This window comes from Podarcis gaigeae (genome assembly GCF_964106915.1).
Source record: "Podarcis gaigeae genome assembly, chromosome: 2".
NCBI classification, from domain to species: Eukaryota; Metazoa; Chordata; class Lepidosauria; order Squamata; family Lacertidae; genus Podarcis; species Podarcis gaigeae.
The window spans coordinates 110,783,807-110,802,464 of NC_139679.1; the positions used below are offsets into that span (position 1 = coordinate 110,783,807).

The window sequence follows — 18,658 nt, forward strand, 5'->3', positions numbered from 1 at the left end:
GTACCTTGGTTCTCAAACTCTGAAAACCTGGAAGTAAGTGTTCCAGGTTGGGAACGCTTTTCAGAAGCCAAACATGCAATGTGGCTGTCGGCTATTTTTTGCGGGGCACCTGCACCAATCAGAAGCTGTGCCTTGGTTTTTGAACATTTTGGAAGACAAATGGACTTCCGGAACTGATTAAGTTTGGCACTTTTGTTTTTGCTATTTATTTTTTGTTTTTGAGGCTTTTCGATTAATTTGTTTTCATGACTGTGTGGAACCCAGTTCAACTACTGATTGATTGATTGATTGATTGATTGTGTGACTGCAGAAATGCATAAAAGCACCCCATCCAAACAATGACTATCATCAGTGCAGGTAAAAATTTAATTTTTAATCATCTACAATACTGTCTTTTTATGTTATAGAACGGTACATTAATTATTGCTTGCATTTTATGGATCGATGGTGTCGTTAGATAGTAAAATTCATGTTAAATTGCTGTTTTAGGGTTGTTTTTAAATGTCTTGAAGGGCATTACTTTCTATGCGAAAGCACGCCTTGGTTTTGGAACGCTTTGGTTTTGGAACGGACTAAGTTTGAGAACCAAGGTACCACTGTACTCCAAGGCTTATGAAGTAAACTTATACAAGCACTTCCGGAAAACGCACAGGTGAGCCCTGAATCACTTTGAAATGCGCCCCCCCCCATTTTAACACATTTCCTTCTTTCAGGTCCCCGGAAACGCCCTCACCAGTTGCTCCGCACTGGGATATCTGGCCACGCAGATACTGGGAGGAGACTGGGAGCCGATCCTGGGGAGGCGCTGCCACAGTTCCTCTGTGAGGAAAGGCATAAAGGGAGAAAGGAGGCGCAGAGCCACGTCCGCACAACTGTGCAAGGTCTGACGAGTGGAGAGTAACCGAGACGGATCCCCACTCCTCAATATGGGCTTCACAGACTCCTGTGGATGAAAAACAGGCGTGTTACCATCGTCTGGGAAGAGAGGTGCTTTCTGAAGACCCAACTCCATGCCAGGGTTGGGAAGCTGCGGCCCCCCTGATGTTGACGGACTACAACTCCCATCGCTCCTGATCGTCAGCCAGGCTAGCTGGACCTAATAGGGGTTGTAGTCCTGTAACATACCAAGGGCCTCATGCAGCATCTGTAAATGGTTCAGCATGGGTGTGGGGGAATATTTTCTTTTACTTTTCCTTTACTTTCAGGTAACCTGTTGGAGGGCACATGCAAGCAAGGGGTGGGAAAAGAGCCAAAAAAAAAAAAAAGGATGGAAGACATAAAATGAGCCTGCTGGATCAAGCCAATGGCTCATCTAGTCCAACATCCTTTTCTCATCGTGGCCGACCAGATGCCTGTGGGAAACCTGCACCCGGAGAACGGGGCCTTCTCTGCAGTGGCTCCCTGTCTGTGGAATGTTCTCCCCAGGGAAGTTCGCCTGGCGCCTTCATTGTACACCTTTAGGCGCCAGGCAAGAATGTTCCTTTTTAACCAGGCCTTTGATTGACCTGATTGACATCCTTTACCCTTTAAAAATGTGACTACAGTGGTGCCTCGGGTTAAGAACTTAATTCGTTCTGGAGGTCCGTTCTTAACCTGAAACTGTTCTTAACCTGAGATACCACTTTAGCTAATGGGGCCTCCCACTGCCACCTCTGTTCTCATCCTGAGGTAAAGTTCTTAACTCGAGGTGCTATTTCTGGGTTAGTGGAGTCTGTAACCTGAAGCGTCTGTAGCCTGAAGCATCTGTAACCCGAGGTACCACTGTATTTGTGTGTGGGGGGGTGTTATTGGGTTATTGTTTTTATTTTGATTTTATATATTGTGATCTTTTCTGTGAACCTTCCTGAGACCTCCAGGTATAGGGAAGTATATAAATTCAATTAAAAAGAAGAAGAAGAAGAAGAAGAAGAAGAAGAAGAAGCTGCACATGAGTGCAACAGAACTCTGATAATGGGAGTTGTAGTCCAACAACATCTGGGGACCCCCAGGTCGAGAACCGCTGCCCTAGACGATGCCCACCTGTATCCTGACCTGCAAGTTTTTCACTTCTCAGGCTACGATCTAGTGCTGCCCATCTCATTCCCAGAGACGTGGTAGGAATCTGAACCCACAGGCAGAGCTCACCAAGTAGTTATCGCAGAAATCGTGCAGCCAGAAAAGATGGACCGAGGACGCGACAGAATGCAGTTCGTACCCTTCAAACCTCCGGGCACAATCTTCCACTGTGTGGTAGAGACGACTGAGGATCCAGCGCTCCATCGGGGAGCTAGGGAAGGCCTGGAGGAAGAGGTAAATGAGTGGCAGAAGTATTCCAGTGTATTAAAATTTCTACCCCACCTTTTTTCTCTCATGCAACTCAAGACGGAGGCCATAAATAAATTGTATTTTACATAAACTAAACCATTCAGTATTCCATTATTACGTCCATCAAAACTTATTTACACTGTTGAATTTATCTTAACGTTTTCAAGTGTACACAATTCCCCCCCATATATTCAATAAACATTTTCCAATCTTCTCTAAACGTATGTTCTTCTTGTTTTCTTATTGTATATCAGGGGTCAGCAAACTTTTTCAGCAGGGCACTGGTCCACTGTCCCTCAGACCTTGGGGGGGGGGGGGCGGACTATATTTTGGGGGGGGAGGGGAATGAACGAATTCCTATGCCCCAGAATAACTCAGAGATGCATTTTAAATAAAAGGGCACATTCTACTCATGTAAAAACACACTGATTCCCAGACCGTTCACGGGCCGGATTTAGAAGGTGATTGGGGCGGATCTGGCCCCCGGGCCTTAGTTTGCCTACCCATGTTCTATATGTTAAGCCTGCAAGCTGCACGTATTCCATCAGTTTAAGTTGCCATTCTTCTTTAGTTGGGACCTCACTCATTTTCCATTTTGGGGCTAACAAAACACAAGCCACAGTAGTGGCAAACATAAAAAACTTCGCCCAGTGGAACTGACTTTTGAGCCAACGTGTCGAGGCTGTCAGTGTGGTAGACGAGTGCAGAAAATGCTTCCTAGTCAAATCCTAGGTGTGCTGAAAGGTTAAGGAGACGTCTGTTTCTTTGGGAGACCTCTATTATGCAGTCAACATTTTACACAGCACAAAGACAGACCGACAGATGTCAACATATTCTGTAAGCAAATCACGCCCTTCCCTGTGTACACACATCCCCAGTTACCTTCTCTGGCTCCAGTGGGGTAAATCCTTCTCCCAAGGCTCCCAAAGTAAACTTCAGGGCATTCCACACTTTGTTGCAGAAACGACTGGCGCTCTCCACCGCAGCCACGTCAAGGTTAATGCCGTCGCCTGAGGAAGGGCGTGCATGTGATGTTAAGGGCCTCAGTTTCCATGTCAGCCACATCCCCGTACCTACGGGACCGCCTCTCCCAGTATGCCCCAGGGAGAGCCTCAAGGTCCATAAATAGCAACACCCTAGAGGTCCCGGGCCCTAAGGAAATTAGATTAGCCTCAACCAGAGCCAGGGCCTTCTCAACACTGGCTCCGGTCTGGTGGAACACTCTGTCTCATGAGACCAGGGCGCTGCAGGATCTGATTTCTTTCTGCAGGGCCTGTAAGACAGAGTTGTTCCACCTGGCCTTTGGCTTGGAGCCAAATTGATTCCCTCCACCTCTTTCTTTTTCCTTTCTCCTGTGATGAGGCTGCATTTTAATATTTTAATGTTTCTATATTGTAATGTTGTATTTTAATCTTGTTTTTAAGTTGTATTCATTCAACTTGTTTTTATTATTGCTTGTTAGCCGTCCTGAGCCCGGCCTTGGCTGGGGAGGGCGGGGTATTAATAATAATAATAATAATAATAATAATAATAATAATAATAATAATAATAATAACTGGTTACAATGCTAAACAGAAACACGTGAAGCTGCCTCATATTGAACCAGATCACTGGGTCCATCTTGCTTAGTTCTGTCTGCCAATGACTGGCATCTCCAGGTTTTCAGACAGGGATCTCTCCCAGTCACAGCCGCAAATGCCAGAGACTGAAGCCACTTTCGTTATTTCATGGACAGAGCCCCTCAGAAAAATAAAGGGGAACATTCCAGCTTCTCACCTTGGGCTGAATAGGAGCAGAGAGCGAACCTGAGAGCATCGGTTCCACATTCGGGAATTCCTTGAGGAAAATCTCGCTGCTGGAAAGGGACAATGATAGGAGGAAGTGAGAACACACAGGAACCCCATAAAACAAAAGGGTGAGTGGGTCCGGCTGGAGGGCAGAGTAAAGTGTGGGGAGGAACCGACCTGGCCTTCCATAGCAATGGCAACCTCCCTCGGGTCCAGATTGCTATTTTGAAGCTTCTCCTGTAGCACCTGAAAACAATAAATAAGAGGGAAACTTCAGGGAGAGGAGGAGCCAGTGATAAAGCGCAATCACGACTGCCTTTCTCGGGTTTTCCCTGCTTAGGATAATACCATATATACAGAACCTTAGGCTGAGATCCAGCACCGAGGGCCTTCTGGCAGTTCCCTCATTGCGAGAAGTGAGGCTACAGGGAACCAGGCAGAGGGCCTTCTCGGTAGTGGCACCTGCCCTGTGGAACGCCCTCCCACCAGATGTGAAGGAAATAAGTAGCTATCTTCTCTTTAAAAGACATCTGAAGGCAGCCCTGTTTAGGGAAGTTTTTAATATTTAATGCTGTATTGTTTTTAACACTTGATTGGAAGCCGCCCAGAGTGGCTGGGGAAAATCAGCCAGATGGGTGGAGTATAAATAAAATAATAATAATAATAATAATAATAATAATAATAATAATAATAGCAGCAATATAACATGACAAGCATCTCAGCATTTTGAACTTTATTTTTAAAGCAGGTTTCTAAACCTCCTAGCTATGGATACAGTGGAACCTCGGAAGCCGAACGCCTTTGAACTCGAACAGTAGTGATTGTTTTTGAACGATTTTTGGAAGCTGAATGTCAGGCACGGCTTCCTATTGGCTGCAGGATGCTCAGCAAACTCTGGGGCTCCCTAAAAAAAGCTCAACAATGCTGGTCAATCCTCCAGAGGGCAGTTTTTTTATACTGCGAGTAGATTGCAGGACATGCCTGGTATAAGGAAACCTTTTATTAGTGACTTTTGACAGCATTATAATGACATGTGGTATAATAAGGAAAATACTAGGGCCACAGTCCTTTACAAGTGCAGACAACCCAGTGGGATGTCAAAGTCTACAGAGGGTGAAGAGAAAGACTTGTTCCAATTTTCTGAACAGTTAAGTACCTGCAAGGGGGCACCATAAATCACATCCAAAGGGTTGATCACATTCCCAAGAGATTTGCTCATCTTTCTGCCATGAGCATCACGGACCATTGAGTGAAGGGAAACCTGAAAGGGAGAGACAGGAAATGTGTTATGTCTTCAAAACCCTGCAAAAAGCACCAACAGGATATAGAGGAAAAGCAAGGGTAACCCGTACTATGAAATAACAGCCATGGGAAGGCACAAGGAACACAAGGAATACAGCCTTTGTGTTATTATTAGAATTGGTAGATTCGTGAGACTTTGGTCTGTACGCTTACAAATAACAGACTACAGTAGTTCGCTTTTCTGAAACAGCTACAGTTTCTCAAGATCACAAACTGCTGCATGTTAAAAAGCAGAGACATCACCTTGCCAACAAAGGTCCATATAGTTAAAGCTATGGTTTTCCCAGTAGTGATGTATGAAAGTGAGAGCTGGACCATAAAGAAGGCTGATCGCCGAAGAATTGATGCTTTTGAATTATGGTGCTGGAGGAGACTCTTGAAAGTCCCATGAACTGCAAGAAGATCAAACCGATCCATTCTGAAGGAAATCAGCCCTGAGTGCTCACTGCAAGTACAGATCCTGAAGCTGAGGCTCCAATACTTTGGCCACCTCATGAGAAGAGAAGACTCCCTGGAAAAGACCCTGATGTTGGGAAAGATGGAGGGCACAAGGAGAAGGGGACAACAGAGGATGAGATGGTTGGATAGTACTCTCAAAGCTACTAACATGAGTTTGACCAAACTGCGGGAGGCAGAGGAATACAGGAGTGTCTGGCGTGCTCTGGTCCAGGGGGTCACAAAGAGTCGGACACGATTAATCGACTAAACAACTACACAGTAGTTCTCTTTTCTGAAACAGCTACAGTTTCTCAAGATCACAAACTGCAGCATGTTATCCTTAGTCCAAGAATAGGAATCCTGTGGCAGCAGTGTCGAGATGGGGGTGGCAGAGCAGGGTGGTGTTTCCTGTTTCACCTCAAGTGGCCAAATGGGATATGCCGCTCCCGGCCATGGCTACCCAAATACTGTTGGGACTTCCGTCAGCCCCCACTGGCATAATGATGGGGGTTGTAACACAACTATTGGAGGGCCGCTGGCTCCCTATCCATGCCCTGTATGCAAAACAGCACGAGAGTCTAAAAGGCAATTCTAGCCCCACCATGATGACCCAGGAGAAAAGAAGCACAACACAACGATTCAGGTTAAAGCAAGTGGTGGGGATTAATCAAAATAAAATAAAAAACCTGGCCACCTGGGAATGAAGTTCTTATCACACCAATTTTAAGACTCAGGACAGAAAGGTAGAGTACCGAAATCCAGACAGAACTAAGTGGATTGACAAGGATTACTTTAACAATAGTATTTTTTAAATGCAGGTTGCGATGAGCCAGTTGCAAGGACTTCTTCAACAGCTGTGCTCACATATCCTGTGTTGATAATCAGGAAGTACAGTGGTACCTCGGGTTAAGTACTTAATTCGTTCCAGAGGTCCGTACTTAACCTGAAACTGTCCTTAACCGGAAGCACCACTTTAGCTAATGGGGCCTCCTGCTGCTGCCTCACCTCCGGAGCACAATTTCTGTTCTCATCCTGAAGCAAAGTTCTTAACCTGAAGCACTATTTCTGGGTTAGCAGAGTCTGTAACCTGAAGCGTATGTAACCTGAGGTACCACTGTATAAGTTGTGGATAAATAGTTAGGGCTCACGCTTTGCTTCTCTCAGTCCCATGGATCTTCTCGTAATGCCCTCCAGGAACCGAAGTACAGAATTTCTAGCATCCAATCCATACCTGAGAAAAAGGTAGCTGTCCGGTCAATTGTTTCCCCAGCATCACCATCCGGGCCACCCAGAAGAAGAGAAGGTCGCTCCCAGTCTCCAAAAGGCTATTGGGGTAGAACTGCTGGAGATCTTCTGTCTGCAGGGGGACGAAGGCAGGACCAGTGGCCCCACACCTGGGCTCACCATATTTCAAAAAGTCACATTCCTGACACACACACCCCAAAGCTGTTGAGCTTTTCTTTTCTGCCCCAAACTGGCACATTTTGCAGGGTTTTATGAATAACCGCCACCCCTGGAGGAGGAGATCCACTGGCTTTCCCGTCGCAAGACCCTGACACTGTGGGGCAATTGCTGCCCAGCTCCAAAAGGAAACTTTAAAAAAAATAATGCAAAAAAACCCTGGAAACGTCCTCACCCCCCCCAAAGTGAAAATGGCCAAGCTCATGGCGGCGGTGCCTTCCTCCCTTCCCCACCCTCCTTCCTCTCTCCCCCAACTCCCCGGCCAAGGGAAGGGACCTCTCGTCACTTCCACTGCTGCCGGGGCACAGCCTCTCTCCCAGAATTCATTCATTCATTCATCATTTTATTTGTATGCCGCCCTTCCATAGTTAAAACAATGCTTAAGGTGGCTTACAACATACGATACGATATATGATATACGATATCTTTATTGTCATTGTCCCATGCAGAACAATGAAATTGAAAAACTACATAAAACTACATAAAAACTACATAAAACATTCAAAAACCCATAAAAACTCTGAAACCCCATTTTATAATACACTATACTATAGAGACCCCTTATGCTGCATTTAGAACCAGAATTGCATTTGCAGAGAAACTGTTTCTCAGGCAGCTAGTCCTGGCCTTTATAACCCTATACCTTCTTCCAGAAGGCAGAAGCTGACAGAGATCATTTCCGGGGTGCGTACTATCCTACAACACGACAAGATCTACATACCGTAATTACTAATATAACAAAAGTCATAAACAATAAATAAAACAAATCAAAAAGTACACAACCAAATAGAAAACAATTTCCACATAAATGATAAAATCTAAAACTAAGAATACAGCATTAATATCAAACACAATTTAAAATGACATAGATAAAAAATTTAAAATGACATAGATAAAAAATAAAAGCAATTTAAAAAAAACAAAATAAAAATGGAGCCCTCTCTGCGCAGCAGCAGCAGTCCTTTATGAAGCCTGTCAGGCAGAAGCTTCTCCCCTCCCCCCTTTTTTAAAAAATGTCCATGTGAATATTTCACCTCATAATGTGGAAGGACACGTCATGAGGCGGCACCATTCCAGGGCATTTGTCAGGGGGAACTGCCCCTAGTTTTATCATACTGTTTTATTTGCTGCTGTTGCAATTTAAAGGGAGGATAATTTACCCTGAAATGCAGTTTTATAACCCATTAAAAGATAATAAGAATTAATTAAATAAAAAAAAACAAAACACAGCGGGGGTAACCAGAAAACTGAAACTCTGGTTTGCCATACGTCCCATAAATTCCTGACATCTCTTAAGACTCGAAAATTCCCCCCAGACGTCATTTTAGGCGTCCAATTTCCATGCATGTCCAGAATTTTCCAGACGTAATGCAAGCCTACCTACCTCTGACCTGTAATAGTACCTCCATTTCTCCTGCCTCTGTTTCTGTACGAATCTCACAAGAATGTTTAGTGAAGCTGAACATTTGATATGGAGCTGGGACAACCAGAGCCAGCAACTCACCAAATAGCCTTGAAACAACCACTTAAGTCTTGGTGCCCCATTTAGAAAATGGGAGGAGTATTAAAAGCATATTGCAAAGACGAGCTTAAAGACTACAAGTGCTCAGCATAAAAACCAAAACCAAACCTCTATCTGTGGTGCAAAAAGTTAATCATACAGAGGACTGATCACAAGAAGAGTGCTGTCATGACTCCCATTAAAAATATCCGGCCTGCTGCTCATGCTTCACCCATGGCAAGTGAACAAGAAGCCATACATGCTACCTCCAAGGCAGGGCTGGAGATGCTGGAGACTCCAACTCCCATCATCCCTCATCATTGGCTATGCTGGCTAGGACTGATGGGAGTTTGAGGTCATGAGGATGTATGCCTGGGGTTGCTGTAAGTGGAGGGGTAAGTATGGCATCCCCATTACACTACTCACTGACCGTCTTCTTCTTGGCCAGGGGTGGGGTGAACATGTGGCTCTTCAGCTCCTTGTCCCTCCCAGTTCTACTCACCTTATGGGGCCAGCCCAGCGCAGCGAAAGGGAAAAGTCCTGATGAGAACCAAGTGTCCAGGACATCAGCATCTGGTGGGAAAAAAAAGGGAATGTTTTATTCAAAAGGTCCAGGGTGCCTGATCTGGAAGAGTTTAAAGGCCCTCCAGTCCCCATCCCAGAGTCCCAATCCAGATTGTCCCCCACCCCATCTGCAATGTATAACAACAACAACAACAACAACAACAACAACAACAACAACAACAACAACAATAATAATAATAATAATAATAATGTATTTATATCCCGCCCATCTGGCTGGGTTTCCCCAGCCACTCTGGGCAGCTCCCAACAGAATATTACATGATAAAACATCAGACGTTAAAAACTTCAGACATTGAAGTCAGATAATAGTCAGATAATAGCCTAAAAGTCAGAAAGTTGTTTATTTCCTTGACATTTGATGGGAGGGCGTTCCACAGGGCGGGTGCCACCACCGAGAAGGCCCTCTGCCTGGTTCCCTGTAACTTCGCTTCTTGCAGTGAGGAAACCACCAGAAGGCCCTCGGAGCTGGACCTCAGTGTCCGGGCTGAACAATGGGGGTGGAGATGCTCCTTCAGGTATACTGGGTTGAGGCCATGTATGGTTCATAGAAGGCTTCCTTATAGGAATGTGCAGAGTATCTGGCAATGTAAGCAATTTCTCAAGGTGACGGGGATGGAAAGGAAAAGTAGGGATGTGTGATGGAGAACGACGTTGGCTCAGTTCCATCACAATGGCCACCAAATTTCATTTCAAGCACTTCGTTGCGTTCGGCAAGACGCATTCGCACTCTCCCTCCCAGAAGTGGGAATATTTGTGCTGCTGCCTTACCTCTGACCAGCTCCAGATCCTCTTCTGGTTTTCCCAGCATGCCTGCTGCTTTTCCCCGAGCTTCTGCTTCTGTCCTGCCCACTACCCATAATCCATCGCTCTCCTCCTGCTGCAATGCAGATGAAAAGAAGCTAAAGCTGCATTGCAACTAGGACCGGAGGCACCAGAGACTCGTTTCCAACCACAACCCTGCCAACCCCTTTGCTATGGTGGCTCATACCCAGTCAAAGAAGCTAAAACTCACCTCTACTACATCTGGCGATCCGGGAACCGTGACCCGATAGGCTGGAATCTGATGACCCCACCACAACTGGCGAGAAATGCACCAGTCACTGAGCGGGAGGGAGGAGAAAATCAATCAAAATGATGCCATTTGGATTTCAAGAACACATGGGCCACTTGCAAGATCAAATGAAGGTCCGTCTAGCTCTGCTTTCCCCAACATGGTGCCCTCCAGGTTTTGGACTACAACTCCCATCATCCTTGGCCATTAGCCAAGTTTGTGGAGGTTGATGATTGGACTTGTGGTCCCCAAAACTTTGTTTAACAACATTTATATAACACTTGCTCAATAGAAGATCTCTGCGGCTGGATGGCATTAGGCTGGGCTAGCTAGTTGCTTCTGGCATAATGATTCCCTTTATTTGTGGTGTTCAGGCTGTGAGCGCCTCTGCTTGCGTAGCCAAAACAGCACCTCCCACGTACAACAGGGAGATTTCATAGAAGCATCTCTGTTAAGTCCCATCAAGTCCAACGGGGCTTACACCCAGGCGGCAGCAACCCATAACCAGTGTCGCCGCTTACTAAGAGGGAGAGGTGGCAGCGAGGTCAGTGTGGTGCAAACACACTAGCGGGCGACAGGAGGTCAGGTAAGTGCTGCCAGCCCACCCCAACGGCCATAGAATAGCAGCCAAAATCCCTCTTCATTACAACAGGAATGAATGAATGAATCTTTATTTGCGTCAGCCATCCACCATAGCAATAAAACAACAACACACTATACAAAGAGTAGAAATAAGAAGTCAATTATATAAAATACATTTAGGGGTTTTGAATCAATAGTCAAATGGTGGATCTTATTCTGGCTGTCCCAGCTGAAAACCTTGCAACCTTTGCTGTCACCTGCTCATCTTGATCTGCCAAGAGAAAGGACACTGTGGCAGTGGTTGGGCGACCCGGAATGGACAATAAAAGAGGGGTGATAATCTCATTCCTCAAGTCTTTCTAAAGAGTGCAAGTCAGAAGGGCATGCGCCACCGAATCGGTACTGCCATCTCCACAGGGACATAAGCATTTTTTGTGTGGAATCTGTAGGAATTGTCCCCCAAGTACAGCTGAGGGCGATGCATTCAATCTTGCAAGAGTAAAAGCGCATCTATATTTTAGAATTGCTAGGTTATGCAGATAGGATGCCAGAGAGTTGAAATGGGAAGGTGGAACTGGAAAAGGGACCATAGCTCTGTGGCAAGAGCGCATGCTTTAAATGCAGAAGGCCTTAAGCTCTGTCCCTGGCATCTTCAGGGGGAAAAAGCACCCCAGGTATATTCATGATGAGTAAAAATCCTGCTCAAGACAGCGGAGAACCTGAAAGCACCCTGCAAATTTATTTTCAGAGCAAACAATACAGGCTGGATGAATGAATAGCCCAAGAGAGTAACCGAGTGTTCAATGGTCCAGCGTAGGGGAAGCTGTTATTTGAACTGGCTCTCGCTCATATGAGTCCTGATTGGCCAGTCCTACGAGAGACGTCAAGACTTGGAAGGAGGAAAAGAAAAACACAGGTGATCAAAGAGGCAGGGCCCCCTTATCTTACCTGGTATTCAAGAGCCAAGTCCTCCAGTTTTTCTCATGGAATTTAGGGGTCAACTTCAAGCATCCGGACTCCACAGCCTTAGGGCAGAAACAGATGAACCTGGTTAACTCAATTCAGGGCAAGCTGATATCATCAGCTACTTTAAAATGAGGCTGCATTTTAAATTGCATTTTAACCTGTATTTTAAATTGGGGTTTTTCCCCCTCCCCCCCTTTCCCCCCATTATGTTTTTACTGTGATTTTATTGGTGTTAGCCGCCCTGAGCCCAGCTCTGGCCGGCGAGGGCAGGGTATAAATAAAATTTATTATTATTATTATTATGTGGAGAAGTGCGTCTTTCTACAAGTAACCAACAAGATGCCCCCAGGAAGCATGCAAGCAGGCAACAAGCCAAACCAAAACACTTCCCCACCCTTGGTTCTCTGGCGACTGAACTTCAGATGAAGGTTGCCTCTGATGCTGCAAGTGGCATCTAGCCATCGTGATTAGTAATCGCCAGTAACTCCATGGGTGGCATTCAACATCCTGTAATGTGATCATTCCATCAGAGCAAGCATTTCTGCTTGTCGGATAGACCAATCTCCCCTCTCCTCCCCTCACGAGCTGTTCTGGGGACTTTCCCGAACCCAAATAGCTGATTTAAGGAGGCAACGCAGAAGAGGAGAAGGTGGCAAGTACTGTTGCATTAGCGGGATTCTTTGTGCTGTCTCACACTGCCACAACTATTTAGTTAAACCAAATCCCCTCGTGTGAAGCCACCAAGATTGGTGAGCATCGGTATATCTTGTACTTTAGTCACAATGAGACACGCCAAGACCACATAACACCGGTCTTGAAAGACTTACATTGGCTGCCAGTACGTTTTCCGAGCACAATTCAAAGTGTTGGTGCTGACCTTTAAAGCCCTAAATGGCCTCGGTCCAGTATACCTGAAGAAGCGTCTCCACCCCCATCATTCTGAGGTCCAGCGCTGAGGGCCTTCTGGTGGATCCCTCACTGCGAGAAGCCAAGTTACAGGGAACCAGACAGAGGGCCTTCTCGGTGGTGGCACCCGCCCTGCGGAACGCCCTCCCACCAGATGTCAGAGAGAAAAACAACTACCAGACTTTTAGAAGACATCTGAAGGCAGCCCTATTTAGGGAAGCTTTTAATGTTTAACAGACTATTGTATTTTAATATTTTGTTGGAAGCTGCCCAGAGTGGCTGCGGAAGCCCAGCCAGATGGGCAGGGTATAAATAATAAATTATTATTATTATTATTATTATTTGTTGTTGTTGTTGTTGTTGTTATTAAGCAATTCTACCACCCTAAGTCTGAAGGGTACCTAAAAGATCTCTGCAGCCTAACGCATGCATGTTCTCCCCCACCTTCTGTAGTCTCAGCTTCTGCAGCTACTATAGTTCCATTCTTAGAATGTGGGCTGTATCAGATTATCCTAGCAATGTTAAAGCGTTTGGGGAGTTACCTCCAAGGCCCCACGAGCCATTTCTTCACATCGGACAAACCACTGGTTCTTCAAGAGGGTTTCGATCACATCCCCAGAGCGGCTGTGAAGGGTGGAAGTTGGGGGAGAGAGAGAACAAAAGGGTCACTTCCGATTCCCAGGATGTCTTCCACCTTGCAAAGCTAAAATCCTCCAGCGTCAGGATGTTAGTGCTATTTATATAGCAGCGTCGGTGTAGGTGGAGCATACGCAATAATAATAATAAAAAGCCTCAGTCCCAAGGAGCAATACATTCTCAGTTCTTTGCAGGGACCAGAGAGCTCTGGATGACTGCATTTTTTTTAAAAAAAATAAATTTATGATTTTTAGTTTTATACATTTCAAAAATTTCACATTCATTTTAACATTTCAAAACTCAACTTCCTTCCCCCTCTTTTTCTGCATATCCAAATTAACTTAATTTGCTCACTTATTCATCTGCTTTAAATATATACTCTTATAAAACAGCAGGTTTTTATCCTCCCCATGTTCTTATCTGTTTACAGTTGATTTGTAAATATTCAATAAACCATTTCCATTCTTTTATCAAAAAGTTTGCTATCTTGATTTCTCTCTTTCCTCCCCCCACCCCCACCCTGGTAAGTTTCGCCATTTCTGCATATTCCATCAGTTTTTGTATCCATTCTTCTTTCGCTGGGACTTCTTTTTCCTTTTGGGAATTATAGGGACCGAACTACCCAAGCAGTATAGAAATTTATTCATGTATGCAACTACAATGGCAAAAATGTTACCTGCCCCCCCCCCAAAAAACCCGGATGGCTGCATTTGTCCCCCAGGGCCTGGGATACCCCACCCCTACTGTACAGCACCCTGTTTCGGAAGGGCTTTAATCACCATCACCATCACCAATAGACAGGTAGATGAAACAGAAGGATGGCTGGGGAGGGGAGAGGTATAAAAAATAATAATTCTACCATTACCTGCAAAGTGGAAGCACCATGGGATGTTCCTTGCCCCCCCGATGGAGTCCTCTCTCCTTCAAAGCAGCCAACACCTTCTCACGGGCCAGGAATCTATGCAGGCCCTGAAAAGGGAACACCTTTCCTATCATCCAGTGTCTTGTGCTAACTTAAAAAGATATACCGTATTTTTCCGTGTATAAGACGCCCCCATGTATAAGACGCTGCCTATTTTGGGGGACTCAAATTTAAGAAAATGGGAGGGGGGGATGACACAGGGTTGTTGAGCTTTTTTAGGGGGGGGGGTGCCAAAAATCTCCCCTCACTGGCAGAAGCTGCCAATCGCCCACCCAATTGCTGCAGCGTCAGCCAATAAACACCAGCAACCAATAACATGACCAACAGCCGCTGACAGCAACCAATCAAATGTCCACCCTACGCACTATCCATGTATAAGACGGCCGACACTTTTAAGCATAATTTCAAAAGAAAGAAACCTAGTCTTATACACGGAAAAGTACAGTAATTAACAGTTTTATTACGAAATAGGTTTTCCTGGGGTTCTTTTTTTTCATGCGCATGGTGACTGGGAGCGGCCGCCGAGAACATATAACACCGATCCTGAAAGATCTTCATTGGCTCCCAGTGCATTTCCGAGCTCAAAGAGTTGGTGCTGACCTTTAAAGCCCTAAACGGCCTCGGTCCTATATACCTGAAGGAGCGTCTCCACCCCCATCATCCAGCCCGGACACTGAGATCCAGCGCCGAAGGCCTTCTGGCGGTTCCCTCGCTGCGAGAAGCCACGTTACAGGGAACCAGGCAGAGGGCCTTCTCGGTAGTGGCACCCGCCCTGTGGAACGCCCTCCCAGCAGATGTCAAAACAACTATTTTACTTTTAAAAGACAACTGAAGGCAGCCCTATTTAGGGAGGTTTTTAATGTCTGACACTGTATTGTTTTTAATATTCTGTTGGAAGCCACCCAGAGTGGCTGGGGAAATCCAGCCAAATGGGCGGGGTATAAATAATATATTTATTATTATTATTATTATTATTATTATTATTATTATTGACAGACCCCATCTAAGACATTTTGGTACTGGGGCACAAAATCCAAATGTCACCTCTCATGTAAGAAATCCATCCACATTGAAGAGTCAAAACAACTGCCTTCCAGTTAACAGTGCCTCCGAATCTGCCGTCTTTGGCAAGCTACATCAGTTGGGTCAGCCCCAATGCGGAGGGATGTGATGGCAACTGCAAACGGCTCTTGCTGCAGTGTTCCAAGCAACCGGAAGCTCACATGGATGCCCCTTAAAAGGCCAAGCTTACCTGTAGCCAATCACCACACTCGGCCGTCATCGTGCCATCTTCTGCAATAACCGAGATGAACGGCAGGCTGTGCCGCCGAGCCAGTTCGTAGTCGGCATGGCTGTGTGCTGGGGTCACCTTCACAGCCCCTGCAAAGATGACAAGAAAAAGTGAGAAGGGGCATCTCTGAGAACAGATACCCCATGCCGGACGCCACTGTTCATCACACTGAATGGAGACTATCTCCTCCAACAGCTCCCACTCTGGAGACTAGCAGAAAGTGCTGCGTAAGCCACCTAGGCCAAAAAGACAGTCACAAGGGATGAGCTGACTCGTGTCTGTTTTTAAATTTGCACAAGAGTGTTATGTATTGAAGTTCTCACCCAGGCCACCAGGGAGTATTGTGTACAGTGGTACCTCGGGTTAAGTACTTAATTCATTCCGGAGGCGAGTTCTTTTTTTCTTTCTTCATTTTTTTTATTGGTTTTCCAAATTTATAACAAACAAAAAACATCAACAACAAACATGCAAACATTTATCCTAGCTATATTAGCTCCACTTTTGTTAACATTGTTGGGTGACTTCCTTGAATCCCCCAGGCCTGGCTGAGTTTCCATATAAATGCTTGTAGCAGTTTTCCAAAACTATTTTCACATAAAATTTACTTAGTCAATTAACATCTTTCTTTCTTTTCATTTCAATTTTTAACGTAGTATTCTATAACATCACATATTAAATTCCTAGGCCTATCTCATACTCGCAAGTAATTCTATTTAGGTTATCTTCACATATTTAGCTAAATAATCTTTAAATTTATTCCATTCCTCTTGGTACTCCTCCTCCTTCTGGTCGCGAACTCTTCCAGTCAGGTCGGCTAGCTCCGAAAAATCCATCATCTTCACCTGCCATTCATCCACTGTTGGTACTTCTTGTGATTTCCAGTTTTTGGCCAACAATATTCTAGCTGTTCTTAACCTGAAGCACCACTTTAGCTAATGGGGCCTCCTGCTGCTGCTGCGCCACCAGAACATGATTTCTGTTCTCATCCTGAAGCAAAGTTCTTAACCCAAGGTACTACTTCTGGGTTAGTGGAGTCTGTAACCTGAAGTGTCTGTAACCTGAAGCATATATATCCCGAGTGTCAGGGAACTGCCATCAGTGCTGGAGGGAGAGAGCAAAATCCAGAGGGATTCCAGAGAGCGTCCAGGGATCGGGAGAAGCAGCCCATCTTCTGGGGAAGAGAATCAGCGTAGCACCAGTGGAGAAGGGGGGCAGATGGGGGAAGCGGTGAGGCGGTCCCATGACTCCTTGCCTGGGACCAGCGGGGAGAGTAAGGGTCCTCCGTTGCCTACGCCCTCCTTGCGCAGAAGGCTTTCGCGCAGAGGGAGTAGGAGGAGACTAGGCGTCAAAGAGCTTCTTTGCTGGAAGAAGTTTAAGAAACGCCCACTGACGGATTCTGCCAGCGACTGAGTCAGCCACGGATGAGTGGCTGTCCAGACAGAAAAGGTTCACTTTGGCAACCCAGCAAGGTGTTTGCACCCAGCCGGGAGATAGACACCTGCTTACGCATGAGCAACCCCTAGAACCATTACACCGAAGTACCACTGTATATAGTTTTCACTCAGGTCCACATAAGTTAATTTAGGCGTGAAACCCTGGGGTGTTGTTACAATGTTGACAACTGGCTGCCTATAAAAGCAGGCTGGCTGAGCTGTTTGTTGTTCAGTTCAGTTCCAGCTTACTTATAAAGAACTACTTGGATAAATCTCTGTGTCGCCTGCTATGTCCACCCACTACTTAATAAAGACAACAGTTTGGGGAAACTTACACAGGCTGGCAGCTCAGGCAGATGGGGCCGGGGGGAAGAGGGAGACTAGAAAAGTTCTGCTTTTTGAGGAAAAGTCTGCTTTTTCGCTTGAGTAATCCCATAAGAAGTTGTTTGTTGCTCATTCTAAAAGACAGCCCCCAGCGAGGAATCGGTGCTCAGCATTTGAGAAACATCTCGCTGGACTCCGTGCAGCTAAATGAATTCCGACCTTCCTCGGAGAACCCGTGTCTGTCTTTATTGACTGCAACAACACAAACATCCAGCTTCCAGAAAGCAGGCCTACCTGTGCCCATCTCCTGCTCCACAAAGGGGTCCATAACGACAGGAAGGAGACGGCCAGTGAACGGGTGGCAGAGTCTCTTGCCATGAAGGTGCTGGCAAAAAAAAAACCCAGAAAGAGAAACCAGGTCATACTGCAGTCAGCTCTCAAGTAAGAAAAAATTCAAAGGAGCTCCCCTTTGGTGGTGGTGGGAGAGTCCCACACATAAACTGTCCCAATATGCTACCAATAATGCTTCTGGCCACCCCAGTGAGCAGGGCAGCTGTTTCACACTAGCTGATCCCTCCTGCCCAGTATTGCCTGATCTGCACACCCAGATTCATCGAAACATAGGACGTTTCCTTGCACTGAATCTTCTCGCTTAGTACTTAGACTGGCAGTGGCTCTCCAAGGTTTTCCCAGCTCTATCTAGAGACACCAGGTACTGAACTTTGGACCTTCTGCATGCAGCGCAGTTGATCCACCTGCATTGCAGGGGGGTTGGACTAGATGACCCTCAGAGGGTCCCTTCCAATTTTACAATTATGATTTTTTATTTTTTTTTAAATTTTTTTAAAAGAATGTTCCTTAACTTTAAATCATTTCCCATTTTTAAACCTTGAATCCCCGGGCTCCCCCCCCCCCCCCCGGTTTCCAAAATATTTCTATTCTTTCTGCTGCATCTAATTACATTTTTCCAAATTCCTTTTATATCCATTTTCAACTTACGCCTTGTTACATTTTAAGTGTTATAACCATCTTGCTAATGTTTTAAAATATCTACAGTGATCTTTAAGATACTCTATAAAATTTTCCCACTCTTCACTGAATTTCTCATCATCTTGGTGTCTGATCTTCACGGTCATTTTTGCCATTTCGGCATAGCTCATCATCTTGGT

At 45.6% G+C, this 18,658-nt stretch overlaps 1 protein-coding gene across 3 annotated transcripts in view; it reads right to left on the minus strand.

Annotated features, from left to right (window-relative positions):
• Window positions 1-18,658, minus strand: part of VARS2 (valyl-tRNA synthetase 2, mitochondrial) — a 36,763-nt gene that overhangs the window by 4,977 nt on the left and 13,128 nt on the right. For 2 of the 3 annotated variants that reach the window (XM_083723324.1, XM_083723326.1), the window contains 15 exons: window positions 17,784-17,874; window positions 15,694-15,821; window positions 14,385-14,488; window positions 13,426-13,507; window positions 11,960-12,036; window positions 10,391-10,478; window positions 10,147-10,255; window positions 9,296-9,366; window positions 7,063-7,188; window positions 5,248-5,352; window positions 4,269-4,337; window positions 4,081-4,159; window positions 3,187-3,314; window positions 2,125-2,277; window positions 734-943 (listed from right to left, as the gene is read on the minus strand). In XM_083723324.1, the coding sequence (XP_083579450.1) occupies window positions 734-943; window positions 2,125-2,277; window positions 3,187-3,314; window positions 4,081-4,159; window positions 4,269-4,337; window positions 5,248-5,352; window positions 7,063-7,188; window positions 9,296-9,366; window positions 10,147-10,255; window positions 10,391-10,478; window positions 11,960-12,036; window positions 13,426-13,507; window positions 14,385-14,488; window positions 15,694-15,821; window positions 17,784-17,874 (1,620 nt within the window). The remainder of the gene's footprint in view (window positions 1-733; window positions 944-2,124; window positions 2,278-3,186; window positions 3,315-4,080; window positions 4,160-4,268; window positions 4,338-5,247; window positions 5,353-7,062; window positions 7,189-9,295; window positions 9,367-10,146; window positions 10,256-10,390; window positions 10,479-11,959; window positions 12,037-13,425; window positions 13,508-14,384; window positions 14,489-15,693; window positions 15,822-17,783; window positions 17,875-18,658) is intronic. The other variant, XM_083723325.1, reaches the window with a different exon arrangement.